The sequence below is a fragment of the Carassius auratus genome, chromosome 50, assembly GCF_003368295.1.
Source record: "Carassius auratus strain Wakin chromosome 50, ASM336829v1, whole genome shotgun sequence".
NCBI classification, from domain to species: Eukaryota; Metazoa; Chordata; class Actinopteri; order Cypriniformes; family Cyprinidae; genus Carassius; species Carassius auratus.
This window is the reverse complement of record NC_039292.1, coordinates 11,285,833-11,310,105: the sequence shown is the minus strand read 5'-3', so window position 1 is coordinate 11,310,105 and position 24,273 is coordinate 11,285,833. Positions and strand designations below refer to the sequence as shown.

Sequence of the window (24,273 nt, the reverse complement as noted above, 5' to 3'; positions counted from 1 at the left end):
GCTTCTTAATTATGAATTTATTTTCAAATGTAAACTTCACTATTTCATGCATACAAGTTAAGACAACATACATTATTTGACAAATTCTTGTTAATTCTCATATTTGCATAGGACATAGTCACAATATTGTCTAACATGTAAAAAATAAAAGGTCGTAAAAAGGTACAGCAGAGCAACCATAGACCAGCAACAATAATATAATCTGAATAATTCAAGGAACTGTACAACTGTAATACTTCACTGTAGTGATTTGGTTGATTGCGAATCAAAATAAAATAAAAAAAACAGTTTCATTATGCGGCAGTTGTTTTGTATGAGGTTATGGAGGAAAGAACTGGCCATTGCTAGAGAAGAGCTAATGTACAAAGTACAGAGGTGCTGGGAAATAGAAACCCAGCGTCATGTAGTCACTGGAGCAGGCATCACACGGTGTCGTTAAAATACAGACGAATACGTACAATAGGAAGGCAAGTCGAGTTCACGCGGCAAACGTCTACAGGACAGCATGAGGCCGCTAGTGCCTCATTACGATTCAATATACAACACTTATCGAAATCTCTACGATAGGAGAACATTTGCACACAATGTGCTTGACTGGTATGTATGAAGAGCGAGGGTTTTGAAATCACTTTTTTCCCGATGTCAGGAACATCGACCACCCGAACTGATTTCACAGGCGTCAGAGAGAAAAGTTGCATGGAAACTGCAATGGACGAGGATGCGTTCAGTCTTTCAAATGGCTCTTTCACAGTGTCTGATCTTCAGAGCGCGTTTATGGGGTTTTATCTAATGGGAAATGTCGGCGTATTTAGTTGAAATGAATTTCGTCGCTCAGTAGGGGGTCGTCTGCGTGATTCTCCCCAAATGAGGGGAGTTACTAGGTCACCACACCTGGGGATCAGAGATAAATTGGTGATAAATCGGAGTGAGGTTGTTCAAACCCAACTGCACGGTTTGGCAGACAACCAGACTAACAAAAATTACCACAGCCCTCAAAAGCAGTTAGTGTCTCCTGAGTTCAGCAAGAGACGAAACATAATCAACAGTCGAAACTAAGCCACGGCTAAGACTTAAATTCACTTCCACCATTTCAGATAAGCGGCTACCGTTAGGCAGTCCTCAACTAAATGATTTTTGTTAGCACATGACATCGTAAATATCCATTTCTGAAGTTGTGCTCACTGTCTAGTGACTCCCAATGCATTTAGCTTTGCTAAGCTGGATAGACAATCAGTGTATGACATTTACACATCCATAGGTTCTTTGGAGAAACGTCTAACTGCAAAAACACAGTGTAATTTTCACCAGTAAGTGATCTTCACACCGAAATGTCCACCTGTAACTGGTGGGACTATAAAGGCAATGCTGTACAGTTGTTTTGTATGTGGACATATTCACAAATATGTATTTCTTGGACTTTTGAATGTGAATGAAGGTCAAACGTTGTCGATTATGCATGTCCATGTTGAAAAATGCCAGACTTCTTTTGATTGTTTCCACCAAAAATGAATGACTAAATGAGTTTAGGGTGGAATTTTTATTTTTAAAATGTCCTTCAGTTCTTTCGATTCAATAAATCACTTTTCTGAAACTATCAGATGACTGAATTCCAACTATGCGACATGAACATTCAATAATTCAATCTTGAAACCTTTGGTAACGTCTTTAAAACAAAAACTCAATTTTTCTAATGCCGTCACCCAATGCCAAAAGTGAGAAAGTCGTGGCACTACAGCGTCCTTGGCATCCTACTAAAACATCATCCTCCATCAGTTATTCAAACTGACCTTATTTTGCATGGGAAGACAATATTGGAACTGATAACTGCACATTTGTATGGAAGCCATCTTGTCTGTTCTCTATTCTAAAAGAGGGTCAAGGGTTCTGCTTAACGTAGCAGAACATGACATGGCTGTTTCTTTAGGTAAGTTGAGTATGTAGGAGTTTATAGGTGACAAATAAATGTCGGAAGAACAGCAAAGAGGGAAAAACGTTAAGTACCAAACTGAACTAGTAACAAAATCATGTAATACACAGTCAAAAAGAGTAATAAGAGCAAAATAAATACATAAACAAAAGAAGCTTTGATGCATTGGTTGGATATAAGCAGCATAATTATAGCAAATGTAATTGCAATCCTTTGGAATGGTAGAGCTTTGATGTAGGATGGTGAACAGGTTAATATCTGAGTTTTCACTTTTACTAATATGTGCATTTGTTCTGTACAACAATGACAAATTAAGAGAAACATAACTAAAAGTAAAACCAAAAAGTATATTCAAGATCACGCCAAATGGGGGAAATTAGAAATAGTTGCGCATCTAATACATCATTCACCCCGCTACATACACATAAAAACGAACATCACTCATAAAAAACTGTACAAGGTCATATTTATCTTTACTATATCACTCTATATGATGAAATAAAATCACCTTCTCGATGCCTTTGGCACTCATTATTGAACTAACATGCAGTTTGCTGAATTTAGGATTGAAGTATCCAATAAAATGCTATTATTATAATTAGTAGGATTTTGTGGACAAATAGCTTTTACGAAACAAAACGTTTCTCGTTGAGTCGGGTGTGTGGGTTTATGCAATCCACTGGCAGAATGAATTTCACAAAGATGATTTGCTTTCAGTATGACGCTCTGATTTTCATGATAATTCATACAAAATTTTGTATTTAAATGTACAATTCTTCCAGATATGAAATCCAAGAAATCCCCCGTCCCATCCCAACAAAAAATAAAATAAAATCATAACCTTCTCGATTTTTATAGAGGTATGAGTTTTCAAAAAAGAAAAAAAAAAAAGATACATGACAGAAACATTTAACACAGATGTAATTCTAATTATGTTAAATAACAAAACAATAAAACATGAATGTGACTATCTACTCACAATGATGTGGTCTCTATAGTAATGCATTATATCAAACTTGATCGCGTGTATGCCTTCAGTCTCATGCAATGCTTTTGAGAAGTCAGGATATTTCCCTTTTTTCTCTCACTTAAAACCACCTTTTACCTCAATGTATTCAAATTTGGTGGTTATACACCAATATTCCACTGTTGATAAAAAGCTTTCAGTGTCTTTCGATGTCCAGTTTTACTAGCATCGTCGCGGCAGACAGAAAAGAAAGCCTTATGAAACACTAACAAACATCGCAAAAAATGAGCAATTATAATAATAACAGCTAAGATCTGAACGCAAAGAAAATAATCCGAAAAAAATACAACACAATGCAAAAATATTGCAAAAATAAAGAAATACGAGTACATCCATGGGTTTTAAGCCGAGAAACGTAGCAGGTACAGTTTGACGTGTCATGACCCAGACATGTTTCCACCTGTGTTCAATGGTCTTGCTTCGCATTCAAGTAGTATCGGTACAGTGAAAAATACAGAAACACAAACACGCATGTATTCATTTTTACATGTAATTCACACTAACCCGAGCTGTGAGTGACTTTGCATTGAGAAAATACAATTTCAGTAAATATTATAAGGAAAAAATATATATTTAGTTGTGTATACTCTATCGAACCAGTACCCAAATGACAGGTTTTGGGTTTGCGAGGTTCACTGAACATGTTTTACCAGGATTGAGGAGTACTAATGAAGAGGACGTTGGTTCAGACCGACCTTATTCTGCCCTGAAATACCCTCTCCTGACCAGCAGCTGGGAGTATTTGCAGATACATCAAAGGCAGTTAAACAAACTTATATAAAACGTCTACAAAGGAGTTTCTTGCACACAGTGAACATACATCGCCAGCTTGCTTTGGAAGTAAAGCTGACTTGTGGAATTCAGGAGGAGAAATCTAAAATGACTTTGAAGGGCCAGGGGAGGGTGCGACCACAGTTAGACGGCTTTACGTGTGGGTTTATTGCAATAATGAGAAATAATGCCGCCGTGGCACTGTTTATTTTGATTAGGGCTGTTTTCTTTAGCTGAAAGCCGTGATTATGGAGGGGTTTTTTGAGGGCTATGAGAGAGGCCCCTGGGAGGGGGATGGGGGCTGTTAGGAAGGATAAAAGGGGGACAAGGCCTGGCATTCACAGGCCTCCCCACCTGCTCCTCTAGCCCTGGAGCGCTAGTCCAGCTGGGCGACTCTGATGCTGGTTTCCCCGCACTGGGCATGGAGGGTGGGCAAGGAAAATGTGCAAGAGAATATAAGACGAGACAAGATGGCTGGTGTTGAATAATGAGCTTATGAATTTGAAGTGAAAAACTGTCACAGAAAGCTTGCTAAGTGTCACTTTAGGAACATTGCGCATATGGGAAAGTGAGACAGCGGATGAAGCAATGCCACAGTAGTTCTGATAGCGGTGCCTCAGTTCCTGGAGGGTCTTTCGCCTGAGCAAGTAAGGCCCGGTCGACAGTTTCTCATGGTAACCGTTCATCCTCGCAGGCTGAAGCGACAAAGGACGGCAAATTCATTGTTCACTTGATATGTATGATTCTGTACAAATCGAGTAGTAATGCCTAAAGCCCCTGTTTTAAGGAGAGTCAAGTTTGAAAGCAGCTGTTCAGTGAGGTAATGAGTGGTCACACTGACAAATCAGTGATCTGCAACAGTAAAACAAAAAAAGGATGCACGAGTGTTTCCCTGTGCTTGTGGAAAAAGTGCAGTCATTTAAAGAAAGAGTGAGTGATCTTGTCTGAGAATCTTGTCTGAGAAGTAGACGACAGTGCTAACATGGGGGGGGGGGGGGGGGATACTGATAACATCTGAAATTTCCCAACATGTTCAACTCTGATTTGATAGCACATCATGCCTATTGTCTGTGAGCCATTATGATTTGGGCTCTAAGTATCCAACCCCCCCATCTCTCCCCCGGCCGGCTGCTTGGATGCTATCCAATCAGATGAGACCATTTTCCCTCTTTGAGCTCCTGCAGTGCATTGTGGGATGCTGTTGGCGGGTGAGTGGGGAGTAGTGCAGAGGGGAGGGAGGGAGGTTTCCGTGTGAGAGAGAGGAAGCTGACTGGGTGTTTCTTCTACTGGAGTGCTCAGATCCTGATAATGCCTCGGTCTTTATCTGTCTCGCTATGGGTCAACCCCCTCTTTCCTGCCTCATGTAGATAGTGCTCTTTGTTCTCATGGAGGCCTGTTGCTCTCACCACAAAGTGAAACAACCATGATGATACAAACTCTGACAGTCTAGCTCACAATGAGTTGTAAATCCGTGCCCTATTAGTGATCGACCGATATATAGCCGCAATGCCGGTTAATCTGCAGATATCTGGCCATTTAAAAACACAACAACCGATAAAACTGTCTGACACACCAACATATCAGCCAGGCTGATGAATTATTATTTTGTGATTATCGTATTAGCCGATAACAGTATCTTACCTACAGATATTTGTTAAGGGCTAGGTTTCTGAAAAGCAACACAAGCACCAATGATCTCTAAGATATAATAACGCTTACAATGTCTTTGGAAAACGCAGTCCACTCTGATTATTCAAGCCGATATTTATCCATTTTGAGATTACAAGTATCGGCCAACAATGGACATATCCGATGGATAAAACATTTTTATAAATTTTGGCCATTACATTTTATTTTGTAAATATCGGTATTACATCAGTCACTGAGAAACGCACATCGGTCAACCACTAGTCTTAACCAGGTGCAATGACAAATGATAACTGACAAGAAGTTTTTTTTTTTCCAACCACACGGTTTAAAATTTTGTTTGTTTTGCTGTGTACCTCTGCCCCCAGTGCAATCTCACAGGTCCAAATTCCAACTTCACATATCAAATATGGCTACAATATAGTCACTTCAAAATTTGTTACATGGCACCTGGTCTTAACACGGTGTGTGGATTTGATATCTCCTTCTTTAAAACTTTTGCTTTGGCTCTCCATCTATCTCTCTCATACGCCCACTTCTTGTCAGATCGAGTGAGCGAGACAGAGTGCGTAAAGCTCCACTGTAATGGCTCTTGTCTCCCTGGCTAGTGTGCTATGAATAGCCCTGTGTAGGATGATGCAGTTTCCTAAGTGGAAGGCCTCTGCAGATGGAGCTCTGCAGAGGCCAGAGGGCCAGGACTTCTGCTGTTACCTGAGAGAATGCCAACATCCCTCCCTCCCTCCTTTCTCTGGGTAGAATAAAAAAAAATATCTCGGTTCTCTCGTTCACACCTTGGTCTTTGGTGGATTCTGCTCATGTGCTTTTTGTCTTTATTTGAGTCTGAAGTAGGCGTACGTCCAGACAAGTCCCTCTGAATGTGTCGTACTGTAGTGAAAAACCCTGAAGTTGATGAATGTGCTGTTTTATTGAGGAAACAGCTGCTTTGAAACTTTAGCCTCCAAACTGTCAAGGGGAGTTTAGTTTAGTCCACTGAGAGAAGTGGTGCTGTCTGTACTCTTCATTGGGTGGCTCAAGCATTTAAAAGTGGACTGATCATGACATTCAAGGCAAATTGAGAAGATTCCCTTTGAAACATGGGCCCAGGCCAACAGAGCTCTATAAGAGGGAGATAGCGATGTTGAAAAGTCATTTTCAGTCTCAAGACAGAATTACCCCCCCACCCCTTAGTTTCTGGTGAGTGGTTTTGCCACTCTCGTTAAATGACTGATTTAAAAAACGATAATAATATTAATGAAGAGTATGAATAACTGTTAAAACCCAGAATTTGCTTCCCTCGATGTGAAAACAAACCAACCAACTCAAAAAAAAAAAAAAAAAAGAGTGCAAAGTTTCCTTTTGTCCAAGTGTAAGGCTGTTTCTCAATGCATGTTTATCTTCATCATTGTCATTCTTTCAAGCTAACGAGGCCATCCCTGAGCAGGGCGCAAAATTCAACCTCTGTTGAATTTCGTAGTAAAGTGATGCTTGTATTGTGCAGTCAATGTGAGTATTAAAGGAGAAAAAAAAATTCTGGATCCTGAGGTGTATGTGTGCCCCTCTTCCTCACCCGTTTAAAAAAAAATTATGATAAACATCTTTACCTGTCAAACCTTTCAACTTTTTAGTTCACTTGAACAGAGCGGTTGTATATGAAAGAAACAGCAACAAAAAACCCATAATGGAAAGAGGCTGTGGCCAGAAGCTATAAAAATACAGACATATGGTACATCATGTAAATATTGCCACATGGAAAAGGCATCTTTTTTGTGTTTTTTTTTCTTTTAGGGGTTGCACAAGAAAATTGCACTACAATAAGCAGTTATGTACAGTACAGTACACCACAGCAAGCGTCGGGTTTAGCATGGGCGCTCATTACGCCAGTAATTTTTTAGGGGGAAATGATGGATAGAGAAGCGTTAAAAAATGAGCCTGGAGATCCAGGCATTGTGGGAAGAAAGTGCGGCCAGGTTAAGGCGAGTTGGCTGGGCTGAGGGTGGGGCTAAGGGTGGGGCTTGATGCGTCGGATCGACTGTAATCGCTGAGGGAGCCGGGGCGCGTGGTGCTCGAGATGGTGGCATTGCCACCACCGTGCTGCCTCTTCAGCATGGCCGGCTGGAAATCAGAATGACGACGTGCGTGTTTCATCAGGTGATCACTCCGCATGAAACGTTTGTCGCATAGGGGGCAGCTGAACTTCTTCTCGCCCGTGTGGGTGCGATAGTGCCGTGCAAGCTCATCAGAGCGAGCGAACTTCTTACTGCAGTCAGGCCAGGTGCAGGGAAATGGGCGTTCTCCTGTGACAAACACATAGAGAAAGCAGAACACACAGCTGTTAGTGTTTACAATACACATTCATGATCGCTCAGATATATGTGATGTTTTCAAAACAGACTTTAAAGCTATGCAGTATTTTACAATCTTTACAGATTATAGGCCAGGGGTTCTTAACTCTGGCCCCTGACGTCCACTTTCCTGCAGAGTTTAGCTCCAATCCTAATCAAACACACATGAACAAGCTAATCAAGGGCTTCAGGATTACTAGAAAGTTGCTGCCAGATGAGTTTGATAATGGTTGGTGCTAAACTTTGCAAGAAAGTGGACCTTGAGGGCCAGAGCTGAGAAGCCCTGTCTTTGGCATTGAATCCATTTTTGAAAGAGTGAACTTGCTCCAAAAAACAAGGTGTTAAAGAGGCCACATCATAAACACTACCATGCGTCACTAACAGCGATAAATTGGTGCGGTGGTGCCAACTGATGTGAACCAAGTCCAGCCCTTATGTGGACAATGAACTCTTTCAGCACATAATATCCTGTGCTGACAAGTCTCATTGGTATAATATACTCTTTTAAACTGATCTAGAAGAGTTTTGTGGTTTCTCTTGGTAGGCTAACATTGAGAATTCTCAGAAGAAAATGTGAAACTAAAACAGTTCACAAAAGTCATACAGGCCCCATACAGCCCAAGTACACACACTAGAGCAGCTAAACCACCAGAGAATTAAGATCAGTGAAAGTGAAAGTGACGTGACATAAAGCCGAGTATAGTGACCCAAACGCGGAATTCGTGCTCTGCATTTAACACATCCAAAGTGCACACACAAAACAACGGTGCATGACCCAGACCATTCAGATCCAGGTCACGCAAGGGTTTACCCTCCATAGATGGCTTTTAAATCCCAAAATGGGCAGTCTTTAACCAGACGTAAAAGCCCTGATGTGGCACAACTATTTAGAAGCGGCTCATGAGAGCGTGCTAATCCTCTCCTATAGAAGCAAAAGTCTGCAATACAGTTTACAGTCGCTAAGCTGAGTGAAAAGCCCACACATTAAACCAGGAATGCACTGCATTAAAAAATGAACCATGTTCTAGCCCAATAAGCACTGCATCATGCTAATTAGAGAATTATGGGAATACTAGGGGGACATGTATCACTATGACTGCTCCAAAGAGGCTTATGGGATTTACTGACTCATTATTGAGATAACTGATGGACACACAAACACATACTGACTGGTTTATTTGGAACTGGCACACATCTCAAAATTACCTTATTTTTTCTTTCCACCATTACCACATCGAATTTAATATCAACAGCGAGTTTAATTAGGCAGGTTAACGGTCTTTACCATGGTACCCTGCCCCAGATAGTACTCAAACATGAAACTAGCAGGTGAGCCAAATGCATGGGAAATTATACCCTACCCCTTCCCCTTCAGGCAATAAAAGAGGGCTTTGACACAAATCTACCCAAAACCAGATGGGTCCATATATCTCAGTGTGGTTTCCTCACAGTTGTGTAAATGTAGTACCAACACCTTCTTTCTTTGTGCACACAAAGGCCCACATGTCAGATGCAGAATGTATGTTAGCTCACTTCATTGGTTGTTTCCCACACAAATGTGAGAACTACTTCACTTATTTTATCAGTTTTTGATCCGTTTAGCAGTTTTTCCTCCCTGAGCAGTGCCACCACAAAGGTCTTGAAACCACTGTTGAATACCATCCGGGTTCTATGTCTACAGTTTTTATAATTTTGAAAGGCAAAGAAATAAGTCAGAGATGTCAGTCATTACATGGTTAAATTAGACAGAACAGGCAAAGTACACAGACGTTCAGACAGCTATTTGCTGCTGCCTTTGTTTTGTGGTTTCCCCTTAAGGCCCCAATGGAAAACAACTTCAAACAAAAACGTATACGTGATGCCAAATTTATGTGTGGGACGACTGCTTTGCTGGGGTCCCTTCCCCCTACTATAAAAGATTGAGAAAGCGAGAGAAACAGCAGGCAGAGCGAGTCTAGACTGCTTCCGTCTAAATCTGTGACCTGTCACTCACTTTCAGACAGACATGCTCCCACCATTCACACAAACACACATACAAAAATGTACTACGTGATGACCTATTTCCATCACATGTAAACAAATCAAATCAAACCTTCACACACACACACATGAAAATATATTCTGCGTGTGAATGAGCTTTTGTCTCCATAACAATGTCTATGTAGGTTTACTTGTATCTGTCATATATCTTCCCAAACAACCCACGTGACAAAACACAAAAAATACAGAGTTGCGCACACACAAACATTCACTCCCACTCTAAGTAAAGCAAAAAACTCATCATCTGATACTCATTTGCCACACACATATTCAAGCTCATCCAAACATACCGCAAGTATAGAAAGCAACAATTGAAATCAACTAAGCTTCAAACATGCCACGCCCACGAGAACTAATCTGAGAGGGTCACTGTTGTTTGACCTTTTTTAAACATCCTGGATCTAGTCATAATTGTGGCGTATAAACATAAATACACAAGATCGAACATTAACGTAGTAGAAATGGGGACGGATCGGTGGATGGTCTGAGATTCTCCCTTCAGCCAACCTGTAATTTAATAGTCTAATTAATATACGAAAGTCTGTGGGAACTCAAGGTTGTAAAGTGTAAGTTATGAGTGATGAGCAGGTGTGAACAGTGACATCAGTACAAAGCTAACATATTAGTCTAATTATCCTGAGCAATGCGGTTGCATAAGCCAGGTTTTGAAAATCAACACATAAGACAAACAAAATAGCTTTTTACAAAGCTAGTTATCAAAGCAACAATTTTACGTTTTTTTTTTTTTTTTTAGTTTAAGTTTTCACATCTAATATTTAATTTAATTTATTTTAGCTTTGTTTTAATTACAGGAAGCGATTTTAATAGTTTTAGGTTCTATAACAACACCATAGACAAGAAGGCTAGTGCGCTGGGAAGCTAGCATATGCTCAACACAAAGACATCACCTACAGACAAGACCATTCAGGACTACCATGATTGAAATGTCCTGCTTGCATTATATGAACATGACTAAGAGTTCAAGTGGGACATGTTTCCAGGAATATTATTATCACGAATGAGGGCGCTCTTGACGTGGCTCTGAAGTAGGCTTATGTAAAAAGGTCACACTGTCCAGTCTGTAACAGTTTCATAACAGATGGAAGTGGCTGTGGTTTTATCCACCATGTCAAAAACACTTCCTCTTTCTGTCCCTTTGGGAAAACAAAAGAGAGGCCTTAACCCATTCTGGCATACTGTTCATGCAAATACCCACAACAAAATGTATGTCATCTTTAATCATCCCCTTGACAGTGGTCAATATATTTATTCACAGCACTGCATCCTGGCACTTGTACAAAAGGAGACTTTTTTAAGTGGTTTGTGTTGCATGGGCACTGGCATGTCTTCACACTGATGAGCTACACCCTCTTTGGTGTGGTGCAACCAGCACTGCATGTGCCCAAGTCTTTTTCGCAACAGGGGCCAGTAATTAGGAGAGCTTTAGATTCGACCTCTGTGTTAACGAACACAGTGACCCAGTTACCCTTTGAAGCAGTTACCTCACAGTTGCTAGTAAGGACATCCCATAGTGAAGGTAGCTGAGCAACAGTGTTTCCCTTCAGAGGCGATACCATTATGTCACAGACAGCAGCCTTACATAACTGTTCCCTTTTGGGGCCACTGGGTCAGTAAATAAACTCATGCTCATGTCTTCTCTCAAGTATAACAACACATTGCAAATCCGTGGTTCAATTTTATAGAGGGCCCAAAGAAAGAACAACTTCAGACTCCCTAGAATCTGTAGGAAATAGGAGAAAACGGCCTTTTGAGGTGAACAGTCTAAGCCACAGACATCTGATCAGGCCACTATCGGAGCAACACACTGTGCAGACTGAATGTCGATCCAGGAGACTTGGTGTCGCTCACCTGTTCCAACAAGAGTTACCAGCATCTCTGTGTGGGTGAGATAAAATTTCTCACGTTTCTTCAACCGTAAGGCCACTTATGCAGGCTGAGACATAGGAAGGAATGGAAACAGCCAGACAAAACGTGAGAGAGGCAGGAAGACATTAAGGCAGGCAGTGAGGACATCCAGTGGGAGGTCTTCCAAATCCTTCATAACCATGAGCTCAAAGTGCACTCTCTAAGCTTGCTCAACGGCTATATACACTTGATGCCCTAGAACATGCTCTGAAATTAGCATAGTCTGAAAGTCCAATGTCAGCTGCTGTCATTCAGAAAACAGTTCAGACTTAGAATTAGAAGAAGACTTTGCATTCATCCTCTCGACACCAAACGGACACATCCCTTGCAGGTCAAGAATGGAGGACAAGAGTTTATAGTAGAAACCCTGTGCTGTATGTTCATTTTGAATTGCAAAAATGAAGGTCAGGACCAGGACCATGGAAACTGATCTTAGATAAGTATAAAAGGCCTAGTTCCATCCATAAAGATGTAGAAGTTTTGAAGTTGTCCTTGTTTTTGCAAGGTTTTTGGCCAAGAATAGTACAGACGGCACACATGTGCCTTCAGTTATCTTTAGCCAGAGGCAAAGCAAAAGTGATACAACAAATACAGATGTAAACTAGACCAAGACATGATGCTTTTAACATCTTATGTATTAGATCCTGATGTTGCCGATGGCGATTCCAATTAGATCAGACGTACTGAATCAGGGGCACACTGTCTCCTAGCCTCCGGTCTACCACTTACTCTGATTCATTATCTGTGGAAAACCACAAGAATCTCCAAAATGGCACCACAAATGAAGCTGCAGCACTTACTAGAAAGTTGTACTTTATTCCTGGTGGGTCATACAGAAGTCTGCCATCTCAAGCCCACATTGTTAATGACAAAACTGCTTTGAGCCATTGGAGACCCAGACAGGCCTCTTCTTAATCTCAAAGTTTCCAAACCCTACTTTAAGAAAGTTCTCAGCTTCTCTCAGCAAAGCAAACTGGGGGATTTCTGCCAACAACCCAGCTCTCCCAATTCCACCAGGGCTGAGATGCTTGTCGAGATGATCTAATCACTGCCCCATAGGAGCAGGGAATTTTGGGAGAGTATGCAATCCCATCAGCAACCAAATTGGGAAAGAGATATAGGTCACGCCCTCCATCTAACTGAGGTTTACAAGTAGTGAGTTCACAGAGACTGCAATACACCATGGAGACAAGAAACCACAAAGTCTGGCACAAACATAGCTAGGACTTACATTATAGTTATGGGCAATTTAACAAATAGGCAACATTATTGTCATATCTGCATTAGACACTTCTGACTGCTGAGTGAGCGAAAACTCTCCTGGTAAAAAAATAAATAAATAAATAAAGACCCAGATCACAGCATTTACAAACAACTCTGGGAATGGAACAAAAAAGACAGAAGTTCACCACACATATGTGTGTGCTTATGGAGGGAGGGCATGCAGGGTTGACTAACCACACTGAGACTTGTTGAGTCAGATCAGGCTTTCAGTCCTCTGTTCGTGCCAATGGCTTTGAGAAACTGAGGATTAATGCTAATGCGTGTGGGTGTAACAAAGACATTATGGCTAGGTCAGGTGCAACGATTAGGACTGGGCCAGACTCGTCCAGAGACATTGTGACGAAGGCAACTATGGTTAATTTATCATCCTCTTTTGTCTTTAATGAAAAATGCTAAAAACCACTTGCACATTTCAATTGCACATTCTCCTCCCAGGGTTTTACTGCTATTGAGAAATGTGAACAATAGTACTGGCCTTCACCATCAGGCATTTCAATCAAGCCTACTAGACATAACTCACTCCTCTCAGTCTCTACAGCACATGTGCACACACGGTCTAAGACACATTATATGAGGAAGCAGCCACAACTGCTGCAGATTTATGTCCCCTCCCCCTATTTTCCCACCTCATGAGGAGCACATCTCACAGCTTTGCTCTACTCATCAATACAGCTATGAAATTGACCTTCCAGTGGGTCCTGGCTTAACTAGGCCACTAGGATTGTTTTGTAACACAAAATAGTTATTTTAAATCAATTTTACATTAAGACAGTTGTAGCCAGCTGAAGCACGTGATTGGTAAAAGGTAAGAGCAGGTGGGTGGGGTCGCCCACAGCTCTGACATTATGTACAGAAACGAAGTCTGCTAAATGTCAAGAAACCGTGCTAAATTGGATTTTTATACTGTAAAAAGAGTATACATTAAATGGGTAATAACAAAAAACGCTAATATTGATCTTAGGTGAGAGTTCTCTTTTTTAATCCCACGTTTTAAGGACAAACTGTCCTCTCTCCAATTCGTTAATTTCTTTTGTCAACCACATTAACATTAGTCAAAGCTATTTGAGGCTTTGTTTAATTCCTTGAGTGATGCAAATCTTAAACGGATAGTTAATCCCAAAATGTTGATGCAAACCTCTATGAATTACTTTCTTCATTCAGAAAGGTCCTGCATTGTTTTGGGCTTTCATTGACTTCCTTCGACAAAAACTGTTGGAATATTCTTTGGACTTTTTTGTTGCTCTTTTCTGCAAAAGAAACAAAAGTCAATCCGGTTAAATAAATTATCTAAACATACATTTTTGGGTGAACTATTCTTTGAACATGTTTAGTTCCTGAAGGTTTACCTTGAGTAGACACCATTGACAGCAAGATACTCTCAAACAAGACACCACCAAGTCAACCCTTCCCCCATGACTGTCCACTGAATGATCCTTTTCATCCCGCAGCCACGCCTGGAAGAGCACAGGCCAGGATCCTCCACATACAGATTTATTAGACAGTAAGGGGTCAAACTGGCAAGAGCTAATGTCAATATAAAAGCCTGGGAGGCAACCAAGGTTCTGGCACACAGCAGAAAGCAACCTCTCTCAGTTTCTTTTTTTTTTTCTCCCCTCAATCCTCATCTCAAAAACCCAAATGCATGCACTGCTACTGCAGAGAAACACCAAATCAGTTTGCCAGCAGATGCAGCTGAGCAAGTGACCTACTTCAATGGAGGGCTTTGACAACGGGTCCCACCCTGTACCCACCCCCACACTTCTGCCTTTCCATACAGTACATCCCCACCCACAAATTGCAGTGTTAGTGCCCCACGCAGAGTTTGCGTGAGACCCTAAGCTGGCGGCTCATGCTTCAGGAACCTGAAAATACAGCTCCACATCAGCTCCAGATCCCCTTCTTCCTCCACAGAGAAATCGACACCCATACATAGTAGATTTAAGAAAGCAAAAGAGCTCAAACTATACAATGCTTCAGTAGTTCTGTCAACTTACGCCCTTATGGGTGGGGGGAGAAGACACAGGGTAATAGGGGGATGGTTACGAAGGAACAGACTTGCTTTTATAAGGCTCTGCCAAAGCTAACTAAAGTATACATAAGTTCAGCAGAGTTTGAAAAGTACTTATAGAAGCGGTGGCCTAAGACCAATTCTATGGTGTGTTAACTATGACTGACTTGGTTGAATGTATCGTAAAGTCAGACTTTTTATAGGTAGCAGCTAAAGACTGTATGCTTTTCTTCTGAATGAAAAATAAGAGAACTGTATTCCCCTCAGTCAGGGCTGATTCAGGAGAGATGGATACCTGCAAAAGGGTGGATGAGTGCATGATGAAACACCCAGGGGGCTTCAGCACTTCAGCCTATCATATTTAAGTGAGAGAGAGAGCACCAAAGCATGGTTTCTACCACTCACACAGGAGGCTGACAGTAAAAATCAGAAAAGAAACATGCTGTGGACAGAACTGATGTATATAGATAAATGGTTAAACGTCCGTTTATACTAATCTTCTCTCAAACATAAACATAGGGGCACATATACAATTCATATGATCCCCGCATAACATCATTCCCAATTAACTAGCAGGTGCATATACTGAATGGCAAGTGGGTCAGCCATGCCCATGCACTCTCGGGCATCTAACATATATTCCGGTTACAAGGAAGCAGGCCAGGGGTGTGGAACGGAATATAGTTTTAGTCAGAGAGAGTCGAATCCCTGTTGTGAAGCCATCACCCTCACACTGAGCCCCACCCCGTCCCAGCCTTGGCAATGTGCCCAGCACAGGGCAGAAGTGCCCAGGTCCCACCCATCCAAACCGTCCACCTACACCACGGGGCAGGATGACTGCACAGGATGTCATGTCTGTAAATAACCCAGCAAAGAGGAAAGAAAAATGGCTGACGAGTCAGTTTAATTTTGCATGTATTTGCTATAAACCTGGGAGCAGGGTGTTCTAGGAGTTTACTGCTTTAATGCACACTTGAACCAATGTCTGATCTATTGTTCAAGTGAGAACATTTGACCATGTACACTGTTTTTTGTACACACAAACGAATTCTGTAGCAAAACAATGTCATCTATACATTGTGCACACTATTGTATCTCCTGGGACTCTAGAAGACAATACAAAGGGTCATGTAAGGAACATAAGAGTCCACGGGCCAAACAAAAAAGCTAATCTGCTGTGAAATATGTCATTATGGGCTTTGTTTCTGTGTATGATAAAGAGGGGTGCTCCCCTCTATTCCCACAATACATAAACAATACAGATGGAAACCTGATTTTAAAGTGCATGTAATAGTTTGTAAATAGTAATGACTTGGGCTGGATTTAGTACCATTGTAAGTATCTCATGTATCCATAATTTTTACATTTCTTTTTTTTTAAAGAAAATTATGCATGAGTTGAATTTACATTATGAGGTAATCAACGTTACATTAATTGCACTTAAATTGAATCCAAAATATTCCATCAATGCTGAAAGGAAAACAATGTTTTAATGCATTACATTAAATCTTTAAACGTGTAGAAATCTAATACTGTAGAGGTACAAGTACTAATACAGCAGTTTCACTTTGAGCAAAGATTTTGTCAAGTGAGGTATTGCATGCAAAACACTTTCAGATGAACTACACTTATGAGAAAAGTCACATGCACTGAAAGAGCACCATGTTTTTTGTTCATAGCAAACAGCCCAGAATATATAACAGCTATGGCCTTGGCAGTCTCCTCAAGCCAAGTTCTTCAAGCCAACTTCCTCTTCCTGAACCGAAACTTGCAGGTTTGTGAATTTTATTTATTTATTCTTTATTTGTAATTTCTGTAACCCTACACCCATTTCATATGTATGCATACCAGAGGATCATTATCTTGTCACAAGTCAACTGCAGCCTAATAAAGTAATGAGCATGTTATAAATTATCATCTGCAAGCATATTGTGCACCATTACAGTTAACAGCTCATCAAATGCAAACCAAGCATCTCTCCGAATCTGTCCATCTGTGTTTATAAGGATGATTAATGAGCCCTTCCTTATCCAGCCACATGCTAGTTGGAATCTTTTCTTTTTTCTTCCTACCCTTTCCAACTTTCTTGTGGGTCCTCTGTTTAGCCTTGAGTCTGGGCATAGCCATAAAACATCAAATAAGACGATGATGCTCCTAGGTCATGAACTAATCTTAACATGATAAATACCCTAACAAAGTGGAGATAAAAGTTCAGGATGCACCCAGACAACCGAGGCAGTGCCAGTACAGTCAGACTAAACTGAAAAGGTCCTCTTGAAAGGTCACAAAAAGGTTATTTTGCCAGACTTATCTCAGTGAGGGACACTCTGTAACCACAGGTTACCACAGAATTGCTTAAGGCAAGCACTTACAATACATAGTCTTTCTTTAAAAAGAAAACAACACTACAAATAGACCCAGAACGTAAAATTGTGGGCATGGCAAACGTATGTGGTTTAAGGCAGTAAGCAAGATGGAAAGGGTCATATCAGTCCGCAAACAAGTGCTTTAAAAAGTTATGTGAGCTAGTAATACTTTCTTGGGGAGGGAAATAACACTTAAAAGACTTTGCACTGACATAGTTATTTATAATAATGCAATATTGTATAGTCTTCAGAAGTACAGAGTTAAAAAAAAATCCTTCCATTGCTGTTTAAACAACTGAATTTGCTGCAGTGCATTTCAAAGCAGAGCCCTTTGCCACATTTATGTGCCGTTTGATCATGACAGTACATCTGCTCCAGCTCGATCATAAAACAGCTTCTTTTTCCAGCAAGCTTGCACTTGTGATGGCTTGGGCCCTCCTCCTTTCCCCTGGAACTACTCGTTCAGCAAAAAAGCATTAGAACACTGCAAAGGTCTAGCAAACAAATGAAAAATAATTATTTACACTTTATTCCTAAGTTGCAAAGACAGACAAATGCAAAAACGAAATATATCAAGACCGGTTGCATTTTTCAGAAATTACTTATTGTTTTCTCAAAAGTAGTTTGACTAGTATGACTGCATCTCTGCGAAGGAAAACCCCAGAGCCCAAGCGTTTATCCTACCGCTACTGTATACGACTCCATCGGCGACGCTAACGTAAAAAGCTGGATGCAACTTTCTGTGCCCAATTCTTGCTGGGTTAAGACAAATGCTTCAAAGCAGGATTGAAACCAGGACCAGCAGGGAATTCAGAGAGGTCTGCAGTACTTTTGTCTTCCCAAGTTTGTTTTTATAACTCTGTGTTCCCCTCTCAGTTCAAAAGCAGTACGTTGCTGGGAGAAAGATCCATTTTCTCTTTGCTCCATTGGTAGAGACTGATGGAAAATCTGCTGAGTGCTTAAGAAAGGTGCCCAGAATGGAGCAGGTTGGTTGAGTCTGGGCTGATGAACTCAAATGACCCACATTCTCTGATTACCCAAAAAAAATGAGATGGAACACTCATTGTTTAACCGAATCACGGTCCGATCGCAGACCGGTGACTACAGTGAAACCCAATCTAAAGTCTGCCCAACTGAAAGACAGGAAGTGAGGGAGGTCTTAAATACACACTATAAACATGATAAACTGAGCTGTTTATCTGCTCCAAATGACTTACTCTGATATGTAAACACAAAACTAGACACATAACCAACCCCGTGGAATGCAACTGAAGCTGGAGTTTTACAGAAAGTATGTGGTGTGTACTGACATAAACATGCCATTATATGCTGACGGTAAAAGATACTGACGGTTATATATACTGTAAAAGACCCAACGTGTTATCAAGCAAAGTATATGACACACCCACCTTATGTACTTCAAAGCTTTAAAGTTTTATATTATACAAAAGCCTTTTGTACCAAAAATCCAGTCAACGCTATATACACAGTATTTATTATTATAAAGTCAAGGTGAGGTTTTGGGTAGTCCTGCTTCACAATATATGCTATTCATGGCAGCAAACCCTCACAAGATGGTAGCATTATTGGTTGTACATTCTCACTGTTTTTTCTACATGATGAGATGTGCAGTGTTGTAATTTCAAAGAAGACTGTTTAAGATGATAGATCATCATAAGCAAGTAGGTCAACATTTCTGAACACCATAACCCCAAGGGATGAGTCACGGTTGATTAGTTGGGTTCTAGATTATTGTGGACCATTAGTTTATTTAGATTTAGATCTAAAGATTTCACAAATTCTTGGAAATGTCTACATTTCATAAAATAAGCTGAGTGTCTCACACATTGACACCAGGCGACTCAATCTGATCTGTTTGCCTGATAAAACACATGGCAACATTCTTTATTTTGAAGTAACTAGGGGTGTGTTTAGGAAAACCCTGACAGAGTTGACACTTCTGGGTTTATCTCTGATCTGACGCTACAACGCCTTTAGGTGTCAAGTATTTTTTTTTAATTTAGTGCAGGTTTCCTGTAAAAATGGCCATCTCTTGCCAGAAGTGACGGCAAAACGGCATTAATAAAATATTAGCGGCAGAAATGCATGTCACGGCGCGTGAAAATGCGCAACAATACGTATGATTACTTTTCTAAATGTACTTTCCATCCTAAACGTCAAATGTAAAGGCTGGAGGTCTGCGGCGAGGGCGGGTGCGCTGCGCGGTTCAGCGCTCGGCTGGTCGAGTCTGTTGCTGGCCAGATCAGCTGGCAGTCTGTCCGACGGGGGTGTGGCACATCACAACAAAGAGCCTAACAGTCAAACAAGCAACCGCAGAAGTCTCACCAACCCCCATATTTTATTCATTTAAAAAAAAAACCTTGCATATATCCAAAGGACTAACGCAAAGAAAACCAGATTATGCGCGAACCTGCTGTTTTTGGACTTTGTGAAGCGTTTTCTGTCTGCACCGAGCGCTACTGCCAGTGACTTTTCGCAAACTACCACCATCGCCTCCTAAAACTACAGCCTACAGGACTTTTATGAGCGATTACATCATGGGGTGCCTGACTCTTTTTGCGCCAGCAATGTGATAGATTTAACTGCGAGCAGATTAGTATGCGAATGTATTGAGTGCATGTGTCTGTATGCATGAACACGCTGGCATATGTTTATTTTTTCTTTTCGTTCTGTTTATTTTATAGTACAATGTTGTCACCTTTGTTATTTTTATTAACATTCCTGCCACTTTATTTTTATTTTCTGTCACCGTTTTATTGGGTGTATTAATGCGCTGACATTATTCTATGCAGAACAATCGTGCCAATAAAGTGCTTTGGACTTGAAACTGAAAAGTGGTATACTGGGCATATATGTGTGTTGAGTTGGCTCATATAGGCGAGGCACGGGGAGGGAGAACTGTTGCTGTTTACCATATAGCTTCCTCATAGTGGGCGTGACAGTATGTATGGTAATACTTACCGCGAATAACAGTTTATTTCCTTTAAAACGACTATTTAGAGTAAATGCATGTTTAATAATGAATATCACTGCAACACAACAGTTGTCCCATCAAGTAAAAACTGAGCTTGTACGGAACACAGTGTGCCCAAAGTGTGCGAATGCGTAAACGTCGCGCTGTTTACACTGGATCTGCGAAACGGCAATTACACTTGGCAGGAATGGAAACTGACCTGTATGTGTCCTTAGGTGGGCTTTGAGATGGGACGATTTGCCATAAACTTTTTCACACCCTGAATAGTGGCACTTGTGCTTTTTCTGTGGGGGTTCTTGTTCAATTCGACCCCTAAAGCGTTTGCTTCTTTGTTTAAGAGCAGAGTCGCCGGTGATGGTGGTGGTAGGTGTGGCAGAGTTCCCATCATCTCTGGTTAGGGTTGCTGTTGGTGGCGTGCTCTCCTCCTTTATTTTTGCCTGCTCGGCAAAATTGATGGGGGTCTGTTGATTAAAATCCGCCAGAATTCTCGCCACCACAAAAAGAGATGAGTTGTCCTTCAAAGGCTCCTTGGTTTCTTCTCCATTCCTCTGTGCAGCCGCAGTTTCGGGCTTGATCTCTCTATTCCCTTTTGGACCGTGGACAATTGCTTGGCTGGACATTGACACAAGGCACTCTGCTGCGAAGTGATCCATTTCGTTGAAGAATAGAAGTTGTTCCTTTATGACATTCAAACCCAATGCCAGTAGACCATAGAACTCAGTAGATCCCTTTGTGTGATGCTGAATAGGCAGCTCTCGTAAGCAAACTCACTTTGCACTATCTTACCGGCTTTTCAGCAACACTGACATCCTGCATGTAAATCATGCGCGATAGAGTCGTGAGCGCGCCACGCCGACTGCTTTCGTCCTTTAGAGATAAGTTTCCGGTGACGAGAGCTCTGAAAACTTGTCTGGATTGAGTATCAAAACTCCCATCGTGGCTGCAGTTCTCACAGCGTTAAAGTGACAGTATGCTGTGCGCCGATTAGAGCTGATTGTATCCATGCTGGGGGCGTGTCGGCCGGTAGCGTATGGCAACGTCACCGAGCCGGCGCGCACTCATTGGATGGCGACGTGCACTGCCTTACTTGCCCCCACCAAACTTTTAGAAAGTATAAAAGAAACTTCACTCAGAATCTAAATGTATATATAACACATGCATTGATAAGAGTGAGAAATGAGTCTATTTTTAAAGTAATATATACTTATATAATGTTATTGCTAAAATTGCTAAAGACTTCTGCTCACCCTCCCACTAAAATCATTGTATAAAAACCTATAATGAAAATCCTTCTATTTAGCATTTTTATTAAGATATTAATTGCAAATATATATTATCAACATAATAAAGTTTAGCAGAAATAATAATAATAATTATTATTATTGTTGTTGTTGTTGATACTGAAGTGATTTCATCCCTTGTCTTTGTATACGGCATAATATATACAGTATATCTAAGAGCATATAGGATTGTCTCACTGAAGCATTCTTTTATAGTCAGTTGCAAGCCATTTTGTTGGTCACAAGGTTCCCTCATATTTCCCTTTTCATAAATGGCACTCATTTAGGTTGGAAAAATAAAGCTTATTTCATATGATCTACTCTATGAGAAAGCAGTGGTTGCTAAAATAGGTCTCAGTCATGTTGCTGCAGGAGAATGGAAACAATACTGTAAAATATTTATACAGTTGGCTCGATTGAGTCAAAGGCACCAAGGGCCTGGAAGTGACAAAACATTTCAAAATAAGTAACGCTCAGGCACAAAATCCCAGACTGGAAAATATATTAATATTCCCGCATTTTACAAGCAGACTGTGGGGGTGAAGACAGAGATCAGGGTTTCAAAAGTTACTTAATCTTCTTCATATGAAAGCAGGAGAGGAGGAAAGAAAGGGCTGAAGCCCACCACTTCAGCTCTAACGATGCACTATTCTCCTGTGGGAAAGCATGTACTCTCTTTCAGTCCTATTCACAATAGACTTCTCTGGAAAGTTCCAAGTGTTCATTGAGCGCAAGTCTACATGGCATTCAGAGAGCCATCTGGTTGTATTACTTTACATATTCTTTCACCACCACGAGAGCTGAGTGTTCTTGCATTTCATGCAGTGTTTCTGAGGCAAATCCTATCATAGCACAACGCCAAGACAGCAGTTCCAATTTCACAAAATGGTCTCAAAACCAAAATGGAAGAAAGTGCGACCTAGAAAGGGTAATTTTATAAAATAATTTCTTTACAATTATTCTATTTGGTCTTATTTGACATTGTAATATAACTTTTTAAAATGTTTTACATAGTTTTAGTGAAAAGGGAAAAGTAGAAGTCGTGACATTTGCCAAGTATGGTAACCCATACACGGAATTGGTGCTCTGCATTTAATCCATCCAAGTGTACACACACACAGCAGTGAGAAGTGAACACGGCGTGAACACACACCCGGAGCAGTGGGCAGATATATACCCAGCGCCCGGGGAATACCGCAAATTTTATTCTCTATATTTATTATTCTGTAAATGGTATTCTGCACTAGGTCTGTAATTCCAAGATAACTTTCACAGACATTTAACTTAAAAGTTCCCTCCTGGTGGAAAGTGGAATATAGCACTTGCATATCATTGCTCTTTTGTTGATTTTGATTGCTTCCATTGTCCTCATTTGTAAGTCACTTTGGATAAAAGTGTCTGCTAAATGACTAAATGCACATGTAATGTAATTACATTGTTATTACTCCATAATGCATCACAGGATGAACTGGTTCGCCTGACTACACATTACCAAGTACTTCTGCAAAATGCATACATTTTAAATGAAACTCAAGAGTCCCACACACTGAACTACCCACTCTGTCGTTCTCCTATTATAATTTGAGTTATTTTCTCAATTATCACCAAACTGTTTCAGGAGTAGGTTGAATCGCATTCTCAATTTCACCACGTGGGTGAGATGACTCAGCTATACTTTCAAGAAACATCACATTCTCCTGGGGCTCTGCATCATTACTGATGATTGTTGCACATGACCTCTCGGGTTTTGAGATGTAATCCCAGTTTGTGAGGACAGCCTGACCGCACCACCAGGTGGTACAGACCAGCCAAGGCCATGCTGTCCTAGAACACAAAGCCATATACTGTAGCTGTGTGGACTGATTAGACTTTCCTTGTAGTGCACATGCCATATTTACTCAGTTTTTTATCTATATAAACCTGATTTAATGATATCTGAGGCTTAATCTGCCATTGCTGATGTGTTCAATTTAAAAGTGCATTTTGCAGAAGAACAAGGGTGATATTTTCCATCCAAAGAGAATAGTGAATAGAGAGATAGTCAGATGAGGGATAGATAGCCTGATGGATGGATGGATGGATGGACAGATAGACAGAAAGATGATCATAAATGCAAAGTCCCATCAAAGCTGTCAACTTTTTACCTGATACTTTCTAAGCTAAGTCATTATGGGCGGAAACTGATACTTTTTAACCTTTTTCAGTCATGACTCATGTGGGTTGTGCATGTGATTGCTTTCCTTCACTGGGCAAGCAAAGAAGGACAATAACATGGCACCTTTTACACTGTCTCTCATAATCACCACTTAACTGCATGCTTCCCATTAACGTATCATCATGACCTGAAAGTCTGACTGGCAAACACACCTCAAAGGACTGAAGGTCACATAATACAGTTCAGTTTGTCGTCTTTCCGTGGAAGGTATAAATTAGAAATGACCTGCTCTCTCATCACAGCCTGACTCTGATAACTAGGGATTGACTGACAAAAAAGATTTTGTGTTTGCTGTTTGTTTTCTCTCTCTCTCCTTCTTTAATATTTTTGTGTTTTATATTGCAGTTACTGTAGTCTTTAAATGTCAGTTCAGCAGCTCTGGCACATGTGAAACTCAGAGGCTGTTTACTACTTGTGGTTTAGCTTTGTTCTTTTCATCTACATT

The 24,273-nt window shown here is 40.8% G+C and overlaps 1 protein-coding gene and 1 long non-coding RNA gene across 2 annotated transcripts; both read right to left on the bottom strand.

Annotated features, from left to right (window-relative positions):
• LOC113067011 (Krueppel-like factor 13) lies at positions 1-21,320 on the bottom strand. The gene is made up of 2 exons (XM_026239189.1): positions 20,533-21,320; positions 1-7,666 (listed from the first exon to the last, which is right to left on the bottom strand). Exons 1-2 carry the CDS (start codon positions 20,984-20,986, stop codon positions 7,341-7,343), a joined length of 780 nt encoding a protein of 259 aa, XP_026094974.1. The 5' UTR covers positions 20,987-21,320; the 3' UTR covers positions 1-7,340.
• LOC113067012 (uncharacterized) lies at positions 10,544-18,016 on the bottom strand. The gene is made up of 2 exons (XR_003279261.1): positions 14,311-18,016; positions 10,544-14,211 (listed from the first exon to the last, which is right to left on the bottom strand). It is a non-coding gene; the product is annotated as an uncharacterized LOC113067012 (long non-coding RNA).
• Positions 21,321-24,273: the final 2,953 nt, after the last annotated feature.